General features: G+C 37.1%; 2 protein-coding genes across 2 annotated transcripts in view; one reads left to right on the forward strand and one right to left on the reverse strand.

Moving 5' to 3' along the window:
• The window catches only part of mgat5 (alpha-1,6-mannosylglycoprotein 6-beta-N-acetylglucosaminyltransferase), a 98,369-nt gene extending 94,626 nt beyond the window's left edge, over positions 1–3,743 (forward strand). The window contains exon 17 of the mRNA XM_053491362.1: positions 1–3,743. This exon is cut by the window's left edge and continues 403 nt beyond it. The gene's annotated coding sequence lies outside the window, so the exon portion shown is untranslated.
• Positions 3,744–6,567: 2,824 nt separating this feature from the next.
• tmem163b (transmembrane protein 163b) overlaps positions 6,568–17,500 on the reverse strand; it is a 51,009-nt gene continuing 40,076 nt past the window's right edge. The window contains exons 6-8 of the mRNA XM_053492792.1: positions 11,867–11,978; positions 9,364–9,505; positions 6,568–7,648 (exon numbers count right to left, since the gene is read on the reverse strand). Of these exons, the coding sequence (XP_053348767.1) occupies positions 7,588–7,648; positions 9,364–9,505; positions 11,867–11,978 (315 nt within the window). The 3' untranslated portion in view covers positions 6,568–7,587. The remainder of the gene's footprint in view (positions 7,649–9,363; positions 9,506–11,866; positions 11,979–17,500) is intronic.

The raw sequence follows: 17,500 nt of genomic DNA on the forward strand, positions 1-17,500 counted from the left end.
TTTGTGACGCACTTTGTTAGGCAAGAGTCTCAACAAGAAAATGTCTCCAGGAAAGCTCGTCTCTGTCGTTCTGTTGTAAATGCTTAAAGAGAAAACAGTCTTCGGTAAGACCCGCTTTGTGGAGCTGGTAATGAGCAGCTACTGATTAGGAATGAAATTCAGAACTTAGGAAGAACCTCCTCTTAATATCAGGCTACTGTAGGTTCCACCCTTCGTGGATCTTAAGTGATCTGGAAATCTGCTGAATGTGCAGTGCAACAAAAGCCAATAACCATTAATAATATATGACCAATAATTACCAATTACAATAATTAATAAAAAACAGTAACTAATAACTAATCCGCCACAAAAGTTACTAATCCATTTTAAATGTTCAGTTCCAAATCATTTAAAATGCCTGCTAATTAACAATTCTCCATAATTAGTGTTAATTACATACTTTCAATCATTACAAATTAATAATTACAAATTCCAAGAATTACCAGCTGATAACTAATTTAGAATAATTACCAATCATTACAGATACCCAATAACTACAAACACCCAATTATTATTCACTCCTAATGACAACTGATTCTTAATTATTTCTGATTGACAGTCATTTTAAATGATCAGTTCTTAATCAGTCCAAATTACTACTAAATTACAGATTACTGTTTATTTTAACGGCTGCTAATTCTTAATTTCCAGTCATTTTCAACAATCACAGATTCCCAATAATTACAAATTGACAATAATGTATAATAGTTCATAATAATAATAATAATTTTTGCCAATTTCCATTAACCAATAATTACAGATTTTTTAATCTTTTTTTTTTCAAAATTGTAATTGTTTTTCTTAACAATTTCCTGTTATTAATAATTACTGATTACTTTTCTTTTTTAAATGCCTGCTCATTACCAATTAACAATAATTTCTAATTACAGATTTCCAATCATTACAGACACTCAATAACTACCAACTGTCATTAATTACCAATTACTAATATCTCCCAGTTTCCAATAATTATTGATTCCCACTAATTACAAATAATCAGAAACTTTAAATTACTGCGTGAACTTGACATTTAACAGTAACTGCTAATAGATCAATCCTGTCCTAATAAAGTTTGTTAAAAGCATTTTCGACAGATATCACAGCAGAACGTGCTGGACGTTGCTTATTCCGATCTCTTCTGTTGTGTTGCTTAGCTTTGGTAAAGCCCAGACTGATATTCGGGGAAACACTGCACACATGCACACACTGCTCGAAAAACCGAATTAATGTTTCACAGCAAGTGATGATCATTTGTAAAGGAAACAGGAAGAAAAACAATGGACAAATACAAAAAGGAAGGCCAGACAGAAGAACAAGTCATGAACCGTACTCTGAACCGGACTGAAATACTTGAAGGAGGCGCGGCAGGTATGCGGAACTCGTCACTGCCCCGTGTGTGTGCGTGCAGGAGACGCTCCAGCGCTGCGCTGGTAGATTTTATTCTATTTTATTTAATCCTCCTCGTCCCTCCATCATATTGTTCATCACGGGACCAACGTGCCCAGGACGGAAGTTAATCAAAGCGCCAGAAAAAAAAAAAAACCACCTCTTCAAGCCTGTGTGTGGAGGATTTTCTATTCAGACTGCCTGCACCGCACTGCATTTACATGTACAAAGAAATTTTAAATAGAAGTAAACGTGCTGCAGCGTCCCCACAACGGCACACGCACACTCATTTCCCCGGCCTTCTGTGTTTTGTGGCCCGCTGTTAGCGAACGACGAGAACACGTTTCTGATCCTCATCGATCCGCTTAGCTCCGCAAGCTACACACTTTCGAAATGAACTCAGCTAGTCGTCCAGATTTCAATATTATATATTGAAATTACTCGGAAACGACACAAGCTGTTACAGATGTGATGGTTATATTCCCGCAGCTCATCTCAAAACTCATGTACATACCATATGGTGAAAATCGTCACTTTCAATGCTTTGAAATTACATGATTTAATTTTTTTTCCTTTTCTTTGAAGTTCCTTTCACTCATTGGATTCTTAATTGTACACATCAAACACATTTTTCTTCTTTCTTCAGCGAAAGTGCACTACGTTAGCTTACAAACTGAAAACCGGAAGTGACGACACTGTACAATTGTTCATATGTTTTTTTAATTTTATTTATTTTGTATACAAAATAATGTCTGGTGATTTTTATTTATACAGTTTTAGTTTTTGTTCGATTGTATGTTTCTTTACAGAGAGAAATATTATTTATGATAAGTTAAAAGTGTGTTTGCGTGCACGGGCTTGTCCAGGACATAAATCCGCATGACATTGAGGATAAAATTATGACAATAGCACAATTGATGACATCATCTTGTTTTAGCATTTATTTAAATATCATGGGTGACGATACACTGGAATGTTAATGATAAGGAAAAGTTATTAAAAATAAATAAAAACATTATTTCCGGATCATGCTTTAAAATATGCTGATGAAAAGAGAAGATTGTATAGTTTTTTTTTGAAGACTACTGATTGCTAGGAGTCATCTGAAATAAAATGATTTACACACACTCCAAATATGATAGAACGTATCCCCTCAGTGTCACTGTTGTGGACAAGCGGTGCACCTTGAGATCAGATTTCATGTTTAAAGCATATATAATAATTAGCTTTTGTGTGTCACATTTACGCGTTTGCACAATTTGTATAAACGGACGGGTTCCTTCACTTCTTTTCTAACTTATTTCACGTTCTGTTTTCCGAGATCTCAATTTGTATATAATAGTAACGACCTTTAGCCAAGCTACTGTTTATATGTTCTGTTCATGACGTGCCTTTCAGATAGCCATGTCGAAACGAGATCGAGCTTAGACGTGTAGAAGAAGCAGAAATAAGCTGTTTAATATACAAAACAATATACAGTACATCTCGAGAAAAATGTTAATATCGTGAAATGGTTCATTTTCTTTTGGAATTTAAACTTAAGAAGTTAAACTCTCATATATTCTACGTTTAATACATGTGAAGTGAAATCGTTCAATTCTTTTTCTTTTTTTTTTTGTTGATGATTACGGCTAACAGCTCGTGAAAATAACAAATCCTGTATCTCAAAATATTAGAATATTTAAATTTCGTGTTTGAGTAAATTTCTATTTAAGCGGAATTCCATAATATGAATCTAGAATATATATGAGAATTTCACTTTTTAAATTAAATTGTGAAAAAAAAAAAAAAAACCTTTTCAGATTTTTTTTTTTTTGAGATGCATTGTAAAACTGTACATGCTCCTGAGTGATCGTTTTGCCAAAATCGGTGGTGGATAGAAATGTAAAGTAAAATATGTATTTTGTAATTGTTTACAGTTGTTGATGGGGCGTGAAAGGTGCACTTGTGATGAACAGGCCAGTCATTCATTACAGCTCATTTAATGAGATTAGAAATGCTTTAGGCTCAGTGATTGCTCGAAGTATTGATGCAAATGCAAGTTTCTGTTTACTGCTAAATTTTATCCGCTTGTTTTTTGTTTTGTTTTTTGCTTTGTTTTGTTCTTCCTCAGCCACCGCTTACATGTGTGTCAATCAGTTTTTCATCAGTTCATCCTGCTTTTGTGTGTTTCATGTCATGACAGTGATTTAGAGGACATAATGAAATGACATAAAATAAAGTCTGTTTTTTTTGTTTTTTTTTTGTTTTTAATGAATCTGCTGGATATATTTTTATTTTTCAATAAACTTTCTGTGACAACAGAAATTTCAATATAATATCCATGTGCACTCTAAAGCAGCATATACTGTGTATATATATATATATATATATATATATATATATATACACACATGTATGCATATATATATATATATATATATATATATATATATATATATATATATATATATATATATATATATATATATTTACACACACACACACATGTATGCATGTATGAATATGTATATAACTAGTGGCTCCTTGCCAGTATCCGTAACACACAGGTGAGACTCGCAGGGAAGCCCTCAGACTTGTGTATTTCTTAAACACAAATTGTGCAAACAAAACATCGTTTGCATGCCTGTATGTTTGAGCAGGCCGATGTTCCTGGAAAAGGACCTCCACGGCGGCCGCCTGCAGGAAATCCCAACGAAATATACATTTTCATAAACCAGTTCGCCTTGTTGTGCACACAGGGCCTATTTGCAAAAGGATTTACACCAATGAGCAATGCAATTTTCTTTCTGACACGGTTCAATCAAACGTAAAATTATACAGTACAAAAACACCCACTGATGTCATAGTTTAGTCTACCAGACTTTGAGAGGGCTTGATGTCTAACTGTGCGGTCAATTTAAAAGAATTAAGCAAATCTTGCTAACAAGGTAGGATTAGCGTTCAGGAAGTTAGTTGATTTTAAATGAGGGACTAAAAAAAATGATAAAAAAAAAAAAAACCTGTTACATAAGCCTAAGGGAGTATGTTTTATGAATGAAAAAGTAATAAATAAATTAAGAGTCTTTTAAGAAATCTTAAAAGAACCACGAAATGTGAAGCCGCTAGCTTCATTTAGCATTCTTTAGATAATTTCATGGTAGAACATGAGAAATATAACAAAGTGAGAAGTAAATAAATAAACAAAATATTATCTATTAAATATAATTAATTAAATAGTATTATTAAATATTTAATTAAAGGAATATCAGGAAACTGTTGTGTATGTCTTACACATTAAATTAGCTTAAGACTCTGACTAAACTAGCTCAGATTAGCATTCATGAGTTGTTTACAGTGTGTTACAAGAATCTTACACAGCACTGTAATGTGAGTAAGGAAGTAGATTAGATGTAGTTGTGCGGTGATTATGATATAAAATGAGAAATTAACAAGTAAAACAATGTTATATTTGATAAAACTCTTCAAAAAAAAATCCTAATGCTAGCCTCAAGCTTGACTAGCTGAACTAGCTAAAACTAGCTGTCACTTGTTTTATTGAGTACTTTTTAAAATAAATCAGTTTTAAAAAGTTTAAAATGTTGTACTTTAAAGTGGAAAAGTAAAAAGGCTACAATTTCTTCCAGAATGTTCTTCCATGTGTGACCCATGCTCACTGGATTACTGTAGTAGCTTTACTAGATACTGAAAAAGTCATGTTCATCCCAGGACTCTTATTTATAATACCTTAATCAGCCATAACATTATGACCACCTGCCTAATATTGAGTGGGTTCCCCATTTTGCCACGGTGTGTTCCCGACACCTTTCCTTCACAACCAACATTAACCTTTTCTTCAGTTTGAGCTACAGTAGCTCTTCTATTGAATCGGACTGCACGAGCCAGCCTCCACTCTCCCTGTGCACCAGTGAGTCTAGGCCACCCATGACCCTGTCGCCAGTTCCCCGGGTTTCCTTCCTTGCACCACTTTTGGTAGGTCCTGACCACTGCAGATAAAGAACGTCCGACAAGACCTGCAGTTTTAAAGTAGGTCTAATCCGGTCCTTTAGCCATCACGATTTGGCCACTCAAATCCTTAAGCTTGGCCATTTCTTCTGCTTCCAACACATCAACTTGAGGAAAAATGGTTCACTTGCTGCCTAATATATCTCACCCACTTCCAATCACTATTGTAACAAGATATTGAAAATGTGACTACTGTGAGAAGGGCTACATTTGTAATGGTTAGACAATTGGGTCAGAGTAAACCTGCAGTTCTAGTGGGATGTTCCCAGACTGCAGTGGTCAGGACATTACAAAAGTGATCCAAGAAGGGGATGTCATGGGTGGCCAAGGCTCACTGATCCACATGGGGAGTAAAGCTGGCCCGTGTAGTCCAATCCACTGTAGCTCAAATTGAGGATAAGATTAATGGTGGTTCCAATAGAAAGGTGTCAGAACACACAAGTCATCACTGTCTTGGTGCAATGGGGGGAACATACTCAATATTACTCAAGAGTGGTCATAATATAATAATTTACAATCACAACACCCAGTGCCACCTCAAAGACAATGGGTTCCATCTTGGTTCCTGTCTGGTTCTACATTTAGATTGACTCTTTATCCAGATTTGGGGTTAAGCTTAGAATATTAAGGAAGGGTTGTGTAAATAAAACTGAGCTGAAAAAAAACAACAACCTTGTGCTTATGAGGAGAATGCATGGAATTTTAGGGGGGTAGTACTCAGGAAACAAAGCAAACATTGTGAACAAGCAGTACAAATAATGGGAGCAGTGTACGGTTGTACAGTACGGTTTGTACCTTCGTGTCTTCATCGGCAGTTCAGTAACATGTGGGTGGCTAATTTCCTTAAAACTGACATCACACAGTAAGGTACGAACAATTTTGTCACTAAACTGTGACATGTGTCCTGAAACCAGAGCAGTAATCAGAGCTGTGCTAATCACCGAACCCCCTCTCGTTGATAAAACCTATACATAATCGAACAATACTTGAAACTCATCAGAAAAAATGAACTATAAAACACACGCACCATTCTAACGTGTACGCCAGCCACGTCACCTAACATGGGCAAATTATTATAGGTAATGAAATAATTTACATTAATTACGTAGTATATTTTTCAAATCCATATGTCTACTACTACTACTACTACTACAACTACCCATAAATCTATAATTAACATTGTATAATTATACATAACAATTGAAAATTAAACTTTGACCTTTAGACCAATGTAGTTATAACTATATAAGTGTGTTATGTACACTATTAAGATTTAATAATATTGTGCTAATCTTTCTGTGCTGTTGTAAACTCTCTTGGACCGTTTTGTACAAGTGTGCTTCTTGTACCGGTTGGTTCAATCACATTTTTTTTTTTCGTTTAATACGTAACTGTCCATTTTTTTTTTCTCTCTCTGCAGGATGTGATCATCTTGCACCTGACTGGCTTGTAAAGAGGTAGCGCTCCTCCTGGCAAAGAAATCCACACCCCTTAATCACATTAAAGGAAGAAAAATGTCCAGATGATATAGAATTTGAGTTACTGTAACAGCACGGCAGCTGCTTCTTCGTTTGTCGCTCGAGGTGCAGACAAGGATCCTGCTAAAGATGAATGAATGCTAAATATAGAACTGTGTCCAAGCTAAAATATCTCATTCTCTCTCTCTTTCTTCTTTCCGTTTCTATTTCTCTCCAGACACTCCAGTCTCCCGGTCACGAGTTAGAAGTCTATAAGATTTTTTTCACTGCAAAACAAACGCTTTGTCATTTTCACAAAGGATAAACACACACATACACACACTCAATAGCTCGGTATTATTAATACAGTGATGTCCTTTGGAAACGAGATTAAAATCAGCCGCGGTAGATTTGCCACACCCATGAAGGACGCTTCTTCGACCCAGTTTCATATCTTCAGGACTTTTGTTGTTCCTGTTCCACTTCGTCCTCGTTTTCCTCGAAGCTGTCTTCACAGAGCAGGGGTGATGTTGGAAATGATGAAAGGGGTTTCTGTGATGCATTGTATATATATATATGTTGGGTATGTGTATGGGAGTGTGCGTGCCAAGGTGAGTGTTTCTCTTCTTAGCAAGAGTCTCTTCAAAGTGTGCGTGGGTGTATGCAAATAGAGTCCAGTCTTCACTGTGCGCTGTTGATCCTACTCGAAGCGCTCATAGTGTCTGGTCTGTCTCACTCGGGGGACCATGTCAATCAGCAGCCTGAGGAAGGAGGCAGACACAATGACAATGACTGACAGCATTATACCCAAAAAAACATGCTCTAATCTGGTGAACTACATACGCAAGGCTGACGAAAATCCTTTATTTATGTTACTAATGAATCATTTGTAACATGATTTATTTTAGGATTTTAACTTTTATTTTGGGCTTATATTACATAATCAATTTACCAGAGCAAACAAAACAAATCATAGGAAAAATGTTCCAACTACATATACATGGCCTATATGAAAAGGGGTTTTAAACAGGAGAGCTGAACTTTTTTTTAATGGGATTCAGCAGGACCATGAGCCAACAGGACCCAACAAAATATTTAAAAAACAGGTGATTTTTATTAACATGGGAGTGTTGAATGCTTGCGCCATTCATTTATCTTCAGTAAATGCTTTATACTAATCATGGCCACTTTAGCTTAAATCACAACTTTCTTAGCAATATTTTGGGATATAGAAATATGCATGAAAAAAGAAGTGGAGAGAAATGGTAAAAATTGGTCAGAAATTCCAATGTGTGTGGAATTGGTGAGAATGTCTTATAGGTGAAGGATATTTCCTCAGAATTCCTTTATAGTTGGTGGAATCAGAATAGCCATGGGAGTGGATAGGTCTTGTCACAATTCCTTCATGAGCAGGGCATGGAATGGTTGCAGCTACTTTTGGAGCAGGATAGATTGGATAGAATTTAGGAGGTTTGGGAGCAAGAAGGATGGGTCAGAGTTCCTTTTGGAAAAGGCAGGATTAAAAGGAATTCGTCTTTGAATTTCTACAGAATTTCTTTCAGGTTCAAGAAGGACTGTCCAGAGTTGAAAGAAAGACTGGGATTAGTCGGAATGGGTCACCATTATTTCATGAGCAGAGCAAATATTGGGCACAGATACCTATAGAGCAGGACAGATTGTGTAGACTTGATGAAGGAGCAAGAAAGATGGTCAGAATACCTTCTGGAGAAGGCAAGATTCTTCAGAATTCCTTTGGGAGTTTTTGGGATTGGTGAGAGTTTATTTCAGGTGTGAATAGGATTGGTGAGAATTTCTTGGGGATTGGAGGAGACTAGTGACAATTCCTTCATAAGTGGGGCAAGGATTGGGCACAACCACTTCTGGAGCATGTAAGATTGAGTAGAATTCATTTAGAAGCGAAAACATGGCCAGCTTGGTCAGAATTCCTTCCCAAGTGGGTGGAAGTGACCTTCATTCAACTGTGATCAATTAGGTTGAATAGAGAATTGATTATAATTTGCTGGAGTTCCTTTGGGAATGCATGGGAATGGCGAAAGTCTTCAGAATGTCTCAGGAGTAAGTAATATTGATCAAATTTATAGGAGCAGATGGAATTTCCATGGGGGGCTGTTTGGCCCGAAAATTGGTCAGAAATCTATTGGGAATAGGTGTGATTGCTCAGACTGCATTTACAACTAGGTAGGATTTCTTTAGGAGTAGGACTGAGTGGGATTTAAACAAAACACTACTCTGGGAATTTGTTCATTGGGCCACGAGAAGCATTACTGGGATCAGACACCTGACACTTCCCATGTCAGGTGGGAACGCCAAGGGTGCAGTCAACAATCTAGCTAATCCCAAAAGAGTTCAGTGAGGTACAATTTGATAATAATGAATAATAACGGCATGAACTGTATTATATTAAGCATTTCTGGTGAATGTTTTGTATTTGCGAATCTATGCTGGAAAATCTTACTTGATGCCATAAGCGAGGATGGTGAGTCCAATCAGTACACCAATGGCGCCATCCAAATACCAAACCTGCGGGTTGTGCTTAAACACTTCAGCGCTGATGAGGATGGAGAAACCCATAACTCCGCCCACAAATGAGTTAAAGCCTGCAGGTAATCGAAGAAAAACAGTACAAACAATAAAAAACTGTAGCCTTCAGATGTTTGTTAGGCAAGTTTTCTCTATTTTCTGTCTTGCTAAGTGTTTAAGCCTATGAACGCCCACTATAAAAGTCACTCGTAATTAGCTGTTCTTACAGTATATAAATGATAACTTATTGGAACTAATGCATTTATATTAACACGCCGTTTGCTACTTCTGTAGCTGCTCTTTTAGAAATGAACACCTTCTGATCAACCCAGATGCAACCTCGCCGTAGTACAAAACATTAAATTATGTATTGTCTCATTCTCCTCCATCGTTTTCTTTCCTGTTTGGAACTAAATTCTCAGAAAGGACTTGTCATAGACGCAGTGAAAGGTGTATAATGATTCCTAGTGTTAGGAAGAAATTTCTCAGCGCAGGTGTTAAATTTCACACTCGGCTGCTGAATTTAGGTGCATGTTAGTCAGCTTTTGCAGGTCTGTGTGTGTCTGTGTTTGCTCCGCTTGCGGTGCAGTGTGTTTGTTAAATCAGTGTTGCTTTATCTTAAAGAGAACACAACTTTCTGCCCTGTGGTGCTGAGTGGGGTCACAGAGAAGGACAACATTTTGGAAAGTCCTGAGAACTCTTGCCTATGTTTACCTGCAGGTACAGGAGGAGGATGATAAGTCGAGCTAAGTACACAGTTCTTGGAAAGACTTATTTTCTAACATAACCTGGATTTCTGCCTTGGGCATGCCCCAATCGACTTTTCCTAATGACTGAGTAGTGCATAAGGACTGTCGATGGAGATTTTTGTACTTTTTAAACCAAAATAAGCAAAACAAGCACTTGGAATGAGACACAATGGTTTGGTTTTGTACAGTGTGTTGGTTAAGTCTGATTGTGTTGCTTGGTTTTGTTTCCTAATCTATAGTGCTCTGAATAAGCATTAATTGTTAGGACAGCTGGTAATGTTAGTACATATCTCCTGTATGTCATTATACCATCTATAATATAAAACATCTGTCCCAGATTGGTTCCTTTCTAAGAATGGATAATAGGATGGCCTGCTGAGCAACATACTGTATTTTTTTACTGTACATACTGTAAAAATATTTAAAACATGTATATCTACCATACAGTATTGGGTAAAAGTCTTGAGCCAGCCCTGATTTCCTCCTAAATTCATTAAAAATGGGAACAATTGTTTTCACTGTGACAGGCTGCAAAGCCCGTAAAGATGCAATAAAAAAAGAATAAAATTCTTGTTTGTGTAACAACTTCAGCAGCGACCTCTTTTCCCGTCTTGTCCAATCCAACCACTCAGCATTCAACATCACCGGTACAGTATACTAATCACCTGTCATCATCTGCTGAGTGGTTTCTTACTGGTTCATGCCTTAAGTTATATATTTTTTTATGCTTAAATGATTCATAGGTCACCGAGTGGCTTAACAAACAAAAAACATTCCTCTGAAACTGTTCTGAAAAAGAAAAGTTCTTCCAACCTGGAGAGCTTTTCACCCAGACTACATTAAAAATATAAGAAAGTCTGGCTCTTTGGAAGCAAAATATAAAGAAATGATGGGGGGGGAGAACTTTTGCACACTACTGTACAAATAGACGTACATTTTACAAGCTTGTAATTTGTATTTTTTTTACGATCTTGCTCTTCATTCACTCCCAGATCCGAGTTCACTCTGTACAGTACGTAAGTGGACGAGGCACTAGTTTGTTGAAGCAGATACAAGACTTGATTACAATTGAATTTTTTTTGCATTAAATCGTTAGCATTGAGTTTAACAGACATATACAGTAAACTCACCAGGAAATTTACAAGGAACATCTGTACACCTGGACGTTCATGAAATTATTCAATCAGGCAATTATGTGCCCGTGGCGCAATGCATAAAATCATGCAGATACAAGTCAAGAGCTCCAATTAAGGGGCAGATGGTCTACAGCAGAAGACCACATCGGGTTTCACTCGTGTCAGCCAAGAACAGGAATCAGAGCCTACATTGGGCACAGGCTCCTGGAAATGGGCAGTTGAGCATTGCAAAAACATTGCTTTGTCTGATGAATGTCAGTTTTTTACAGTTAGAATTGAGCTCGTCTTATGTCAATACCTCAAAGTTAACAGCATCTTCCTTCCAGACATTAGGCGTTTTTATACTAATCGAATGATGTTTGAATACCACTGTTGAGTTGAGTACTTGAAAGCACATTTATCTCTATAGGGCCTTGATTTACTCATCTTATGATGCCCACTTCCAGCATTCTGCATGTCCATCTCTTATTCTGCAACAATGCATGTTTTGCGCAAAGGAGAAATGGGAGCTCCTCCAGGTGCGGATGGAAATTACGCAGTAATTAAAGCTTACCATCAGTGATGAGTGCCCTGCTGGTGAGCACTTTACCCAGCATGCACTTTATCACGGCCAGAATTGTGCACACCAGGCCGCTGAGCACGGACACGCTGTAGAGGAAGTCGTCCTGCAAGAGAGGAAGAGAGAGAGATGAGATGCACAGATGGATGTTGACAGAAGGGTGGAGAGGGTGGGAGTTAGAGAGAGAGAGAGAGAGAGAGAGAGGAAGAGAGGTGAAAGATGAGCGATGGGGAGAGAGATGAGAAAAGCTGCATTCTTAATCTTAGCCAAATCATTAATACTGCATGCCAGCCTTGTAGGCAGGAAATACTGCAACGCTGCAAGGTTACGGTTATTAAAACACAGCACTTTTCTCCCTCTCGCACACACACACACACACACGCACAACGTAAACATGCGATATACTGTATGTCAATCTGCCCACCACTTCAACAGCGTTATGAATCTGCAGGATCAGAAAACTTTTTATGGTGCCAAGGAAAAGTCATCTAAAAATAAAACCCCAGTGGTGATGAGTTAGGCCTCAAGCATTAAAAAGAAAACACAGATTCACACATTGAAGTCTCGTTTATCCCTCTTACTTCACTGATAAGACCCTCAATCTAGATCAGTAGAAGACCTGCTGTCTCCAGAGCCCTGCTCTGAATTCTCAACTATCGCCTCTTACATTTTCTTTCTGGTTAACGCCAATGCAATCAGCAGTGAGAGAGAGAGAAAGAGAGAGAGAGAGAGCGAAACGGCCTGGACGCATCAGTCCAGACGGCCATGATACAGTAACTGTTCAGCACTGAATTACGGACCTCAGATATGCAGTACTATAAAACACTAGAATGATGGCTTTGGTGCAGTGACGAACTCTTTTGTAAGTCTAAGTCAATGTCTGATTTGGATAACACAGATCATACAGTAAGTCTCAATAAGGATTGTTTATCTTTCAAATGTTAGCTAGCATGGTAGTAAGACTAATAATCGAAACAACCAGCATGCTCAGAGTTACCCAGCTGTAATCACCCAGCAGCCACAGAACAGCTCCTCCAAGTCAAGACATATCAGACGAGATAAAACGAGATAAAAAGGAGATAAAAAGTAAAAAAATAAAATTTAAAAAATGATCGATCTGTTCCGTGAAACTGGACATAATGCAGTTTGGACTTTGTGTCAACACCATTTTACAGTACAGTCATTTGGAAACTGAGATCCTCACTTTATTTCTGAAAGAATATGAAACATTACAACACTAAGAGGCGTGTAACGTGAGATACCTGCGCTGTGGTCGGGAAGCTGTTCATCCCAATTTTGGATCATGATTCGAAACCACGTTAGAAACTTTAGGGACCGTGGATATGGTCGGAATGAATGAAAATCGACACATAACTTAATTTGCAAAAGGGACACAGTTGTACGGTGGCTGAGAAGTGCAAAACAAAAAAACAAAAACAAAATGAAAACAAAATAACAAAACCGAATACAATATAACAAATCAGAAAACACAACGACATATCGAGAAACAAAATACCAAATGAAAAAACACAACAACTATTCCCTCAAACCGAAAGAGGTAAGTATAGTTCGCAAATTAAATTCTTATCGCTGATTGGATGAGACATCAGTCACTCAAGACATACAAGCAGTACTATCAAGTGAAGTCTGAATCATTTTTAAAGCCCATTTAATGCAACTTAGTTAAACAAAGTGCTGTATACTAAAATACTGAAAAGGATCCTTAAATGAAAAATACATCTAAATATCCATGTGGCTGCAGTACTTCCTATATATTTTAAATGACAAATGTCTCATCCAATCAGCAGTAAGAATCAACAAGTCAAAAAAGGTAGGTGTGGTTTGTGAATTACATCCTTACCGCTACGGTGGCCCTAAAGTGCAAAACAAATTAACAAAACTGAAAACAAAATAACAAATTCAAGCCCAAATAACTAATATCTGACTGGCCAAAAATTGCAATACAAATTAACAAAACGTAAAACAAATTAAAAACCAGATAACAAAACCCAAACAATTTTTTTTGGAGGGGGGGAGTTTTGTGGTTTTGTTTTTGGTTTTGTTAATTTGTTTTTTCCGTTTCGTTAATTTGTATTGCACTTCTCGGCCAGTCCGATACAAACCGGAAAAGGTAGGTATAGTTTGAGAATGAAATGCTTACCGCATATTGGACGAGACATCTGTCACTCAAGATATACAGGAAGTACTGTAGTAGCGGTAGATTTGTGTGTGTATGAATGTGCAAACATTATTTTGGTTTCAAATATGGTGTTCTTACGGTGGCCCTGAAGTCAGTTTTGTTAATTTGTTTTGCACTTCACAGCCATCATAGTTTAAAGTGAAGCAAAACACGCAAGAAACAAAGATAAAGAAACAAGTTCCTACTTCCTGTATATCTTGAGTGACAGATGTCTCGTCCAATCAGTGGTGGGCATTTCATTCGCTAACTATACCTACCTTTTCCGGTTTGTATCGGACTGGCCGAGAAGTGCAATACAAATTAACAAAACGGAAAACAAATTAACAAAACTCCCCCCCCCCCCTCTAAAAAAAATAGTTTGGGTTTTGTTATTTGGTTTTTAATTTGTTTTCCGTTTTGTTAATTTGTATTGCACTTCTCGGCCAGTCAGATATTAGTTATTTTGTTTTCCATTTTGTTAATTTGGTTTTGAATTTGTTATTTTGTATTGGGTTTTGTTATTTTGTTTTCAGTTTTGTTCATTTGTTTTGCACTTCTCGGCCACCGTACCGCTGATTGGACAAGATCTGCCACTAAAGATCAGCGATAAAAATTTAATTCCCAAACTACACATAGGCTTTTCTAGATAGATTCTTATCTAATGACAATTGAGTGACAGACATCTCATCCAATCAGCGATAAGAATTTCATTCGCAAACTATACCTACCTTTTCCGGTTTGACTGAAGTGTCGTTGTGTTTTCTGATTTGTTATATTGTTTTCGGTTTTGTTGTTTTGTTTTTGGTGTTGTTATTTAGTTTTTGAATTTGTTGTTTTGTTTTTGAATTTGTTATTTTGTTTTCAGTTTTGTTATTTTGTTTTTATTTTGTTATTTTGTTTTTTTAAATTTGTTTTTGTTTTTACAAATGTAAAAAATTAGTTTTTTTGGTTTCGCTATTTTGTTTTGCGCTTCTCGGCCACGTACATTTGTCATAATCCTATACCAGCACTGTTTGAATCGTCTTGGAGTTCCTGAAAGGCCAACATTGCAGACATTAAACAAGCAGTCTGATCATGGTTTTCCGCGTACTGAGAAAACTTTCTCTCTTGATGGTGTCCAAGCACGTGTTCTGTTATTCTGTACAATCAAAAGTCCCGGGGTTGACCTGAACGCTTCTTGTAAAACGTGCTCTCACCCTGTTTCTAATCAGCACGTTCTTGGGAAAAAAAAAAAAAAGAAAGCTGAGATTTTAACATCAGTAATCACTCAAAAGAAAAACATCATTACTAGAGGAAAGCTCTAAGCCTTCTTCTCAATGCTGTACGCTCCACGATATGCATTCAACACATCGCCTCTTTGTACATCACACCAGATTAACATCTCGCAAATGTGAATACCATTCATGATCGAAATAAAACCTGGGGGGAAAAAAGCTCCTTAGCGCTTTCGGTCCTTTGAATTACTGTACGATATGTAATGTGATAGTGACACCTTGATTATTCCATGAATATAATTAAATCAGTGTGAGATAGTTCAGAGAGAGAGAGAAATAAGGACCACCATACTGTATTAATGAGGGTAATGCTGTTTATCTGGAGAAAGGACCACCACAGTGTATCATGTGTACTGTACGTGGAAGTTGAATTCAATTCCAAAATCATTACAAACGTGCCATGTTATAGTCATGAGGATTTAAAGAACCCAGACTCAAGAGGAAACCCGAGAGCAGGTGTAGAAGAGTTGAAGGCAAGTTGAGCTTATGGGTGCAAATCGATCCAGTGAGTTCTGGGCATAAATTTTTTTTTTTTTTCGGGAAGTCTACAGGAAGACTTAGTCATCTAGACGGGATTTCTGCCAAGACAGATTGATGTGGCCGCCGGATCATTAATCAAGATCACAAAAGCATGATGTGTGTAGGATCTTCGCGTAACATTGCCCTCATAGCCTGATTTGTTTCGGATAAACTGAACAAACACTTTATGTTTAAACAGACTTTTAATTATTTTGCACTGGAGCATGAGGGGTATCGGCGTGGTGTTACTGCACGAGGACTCCCTACGTTTACGCAGACTATATTTCTTTAATCCAAAATCTGAAATCATTGTTTACATGGACGCTTAATGGCGGCACGGTGGCACGGTGGCTTGGCGGTTAGCACTGTCGCCTTGCACCTCCAGGTAATCCTGATTACATAATTATGACTTAATATCTCATAACTATGCGATCTTGATACTGGGAGATATTATCATTAATATGTCAACACTGCATGGGTATCTAAAGTGCTTAGGACTGTTCAGGAGGAAAGCACATTCAGACCTTCTCGAAGTGGCTCTCTACCTTCAGGAGCAGCTAAACCAATATGGAATGCATCATGGACGCAAAATCATCACATTGATCAACTCAAACCATATGGAATATGTATTAATGGCACAATTTATGGGTTTTCAGAAATGTCCAGTAGTTAATTCACCTAGTGTACAATCATCAAGATAAAGGATAGGATACTGTAGGTGCTACATCTCCATGGATGTGCAGAGAGGCGCTCCGAGCAAAAGGATGCAGTAAATTCCGTTTCGGATGCCATGCGCTGAAATGGCCCCCTGCCACAAACTGCTCATAAAGCAGTAAGTCATAATTATGAGATACTAAGTCATAATTATGAGATACTAAGTCATAATTATGAGATATTATCTGATAATTATGGGATATTATCTCATAATTAAGATAATTATGAGATAATATCTTATAATGAGATGAGATATTATCTGATAATTATGGGATATTATCTCATAATTAAGATAATTATGAGATAATATCTCATAATGAGATGATATATTATCTGATAATTATATCCCATAATTATGAGATAATATATCATAATTATCAGATAATAAGTCATAATTATCAGATATTAAGTCATAATTATAAGTAAGTAAGTCATAACTATAAGATCAGTATCTCATAATAATGAGATATCAAGTCATAATTATGAGATAATTCCTGTGATTTTTTTGCAACGCGCTTCCGTACGCTATAATACACAAATATTTTCGATGTTTACCTTTCTTATCAGTTTATGAGTCCTGATGACACACACACACTCACACACACACACACACACACACTCACGACTTGTCTTCACTAGAAAGAACAAATAAACTTATATGCCCTAATAATAATAATAATAATAAAATAAATAAACCTGTCCCCTGCTGGGCCGTGTTCCGTCCCTCTAACCCTGCTCACACCGCGCGCTGCGTAGCTGAATTTTTCCAGCATTCGAAAACCGAATAGCCCGTATTTGTTCATTCCAAAGTGAGACTCGTGACTTCTGCAGGTGGCCCGTCGATGCTTGATCAAACACACGAAGACACGCGAGCAAAAAACACACACAAGCGCAAAACACACAGCTTTAGAATAAGGAAAAGGACAGCAAACAAAACCGTCC

This window comes from Clarias gariepinus, chromosome 3 (genome assembly GCF_024256425.1).
Source record: "Clarias gariepinus isolate MV-2021 ecotype Netherlands chromosome 3, CGAR_prim_01v2, whole genome shotgun sequence".
In the NCBI taxonomy this organism is placed as follows: domain Eukaryota; kingdom Metazoa; phylum Chordata; class Actinopteri; order Siluriformes; family Clariidae; genus Clarias; species Clarias gariepinus.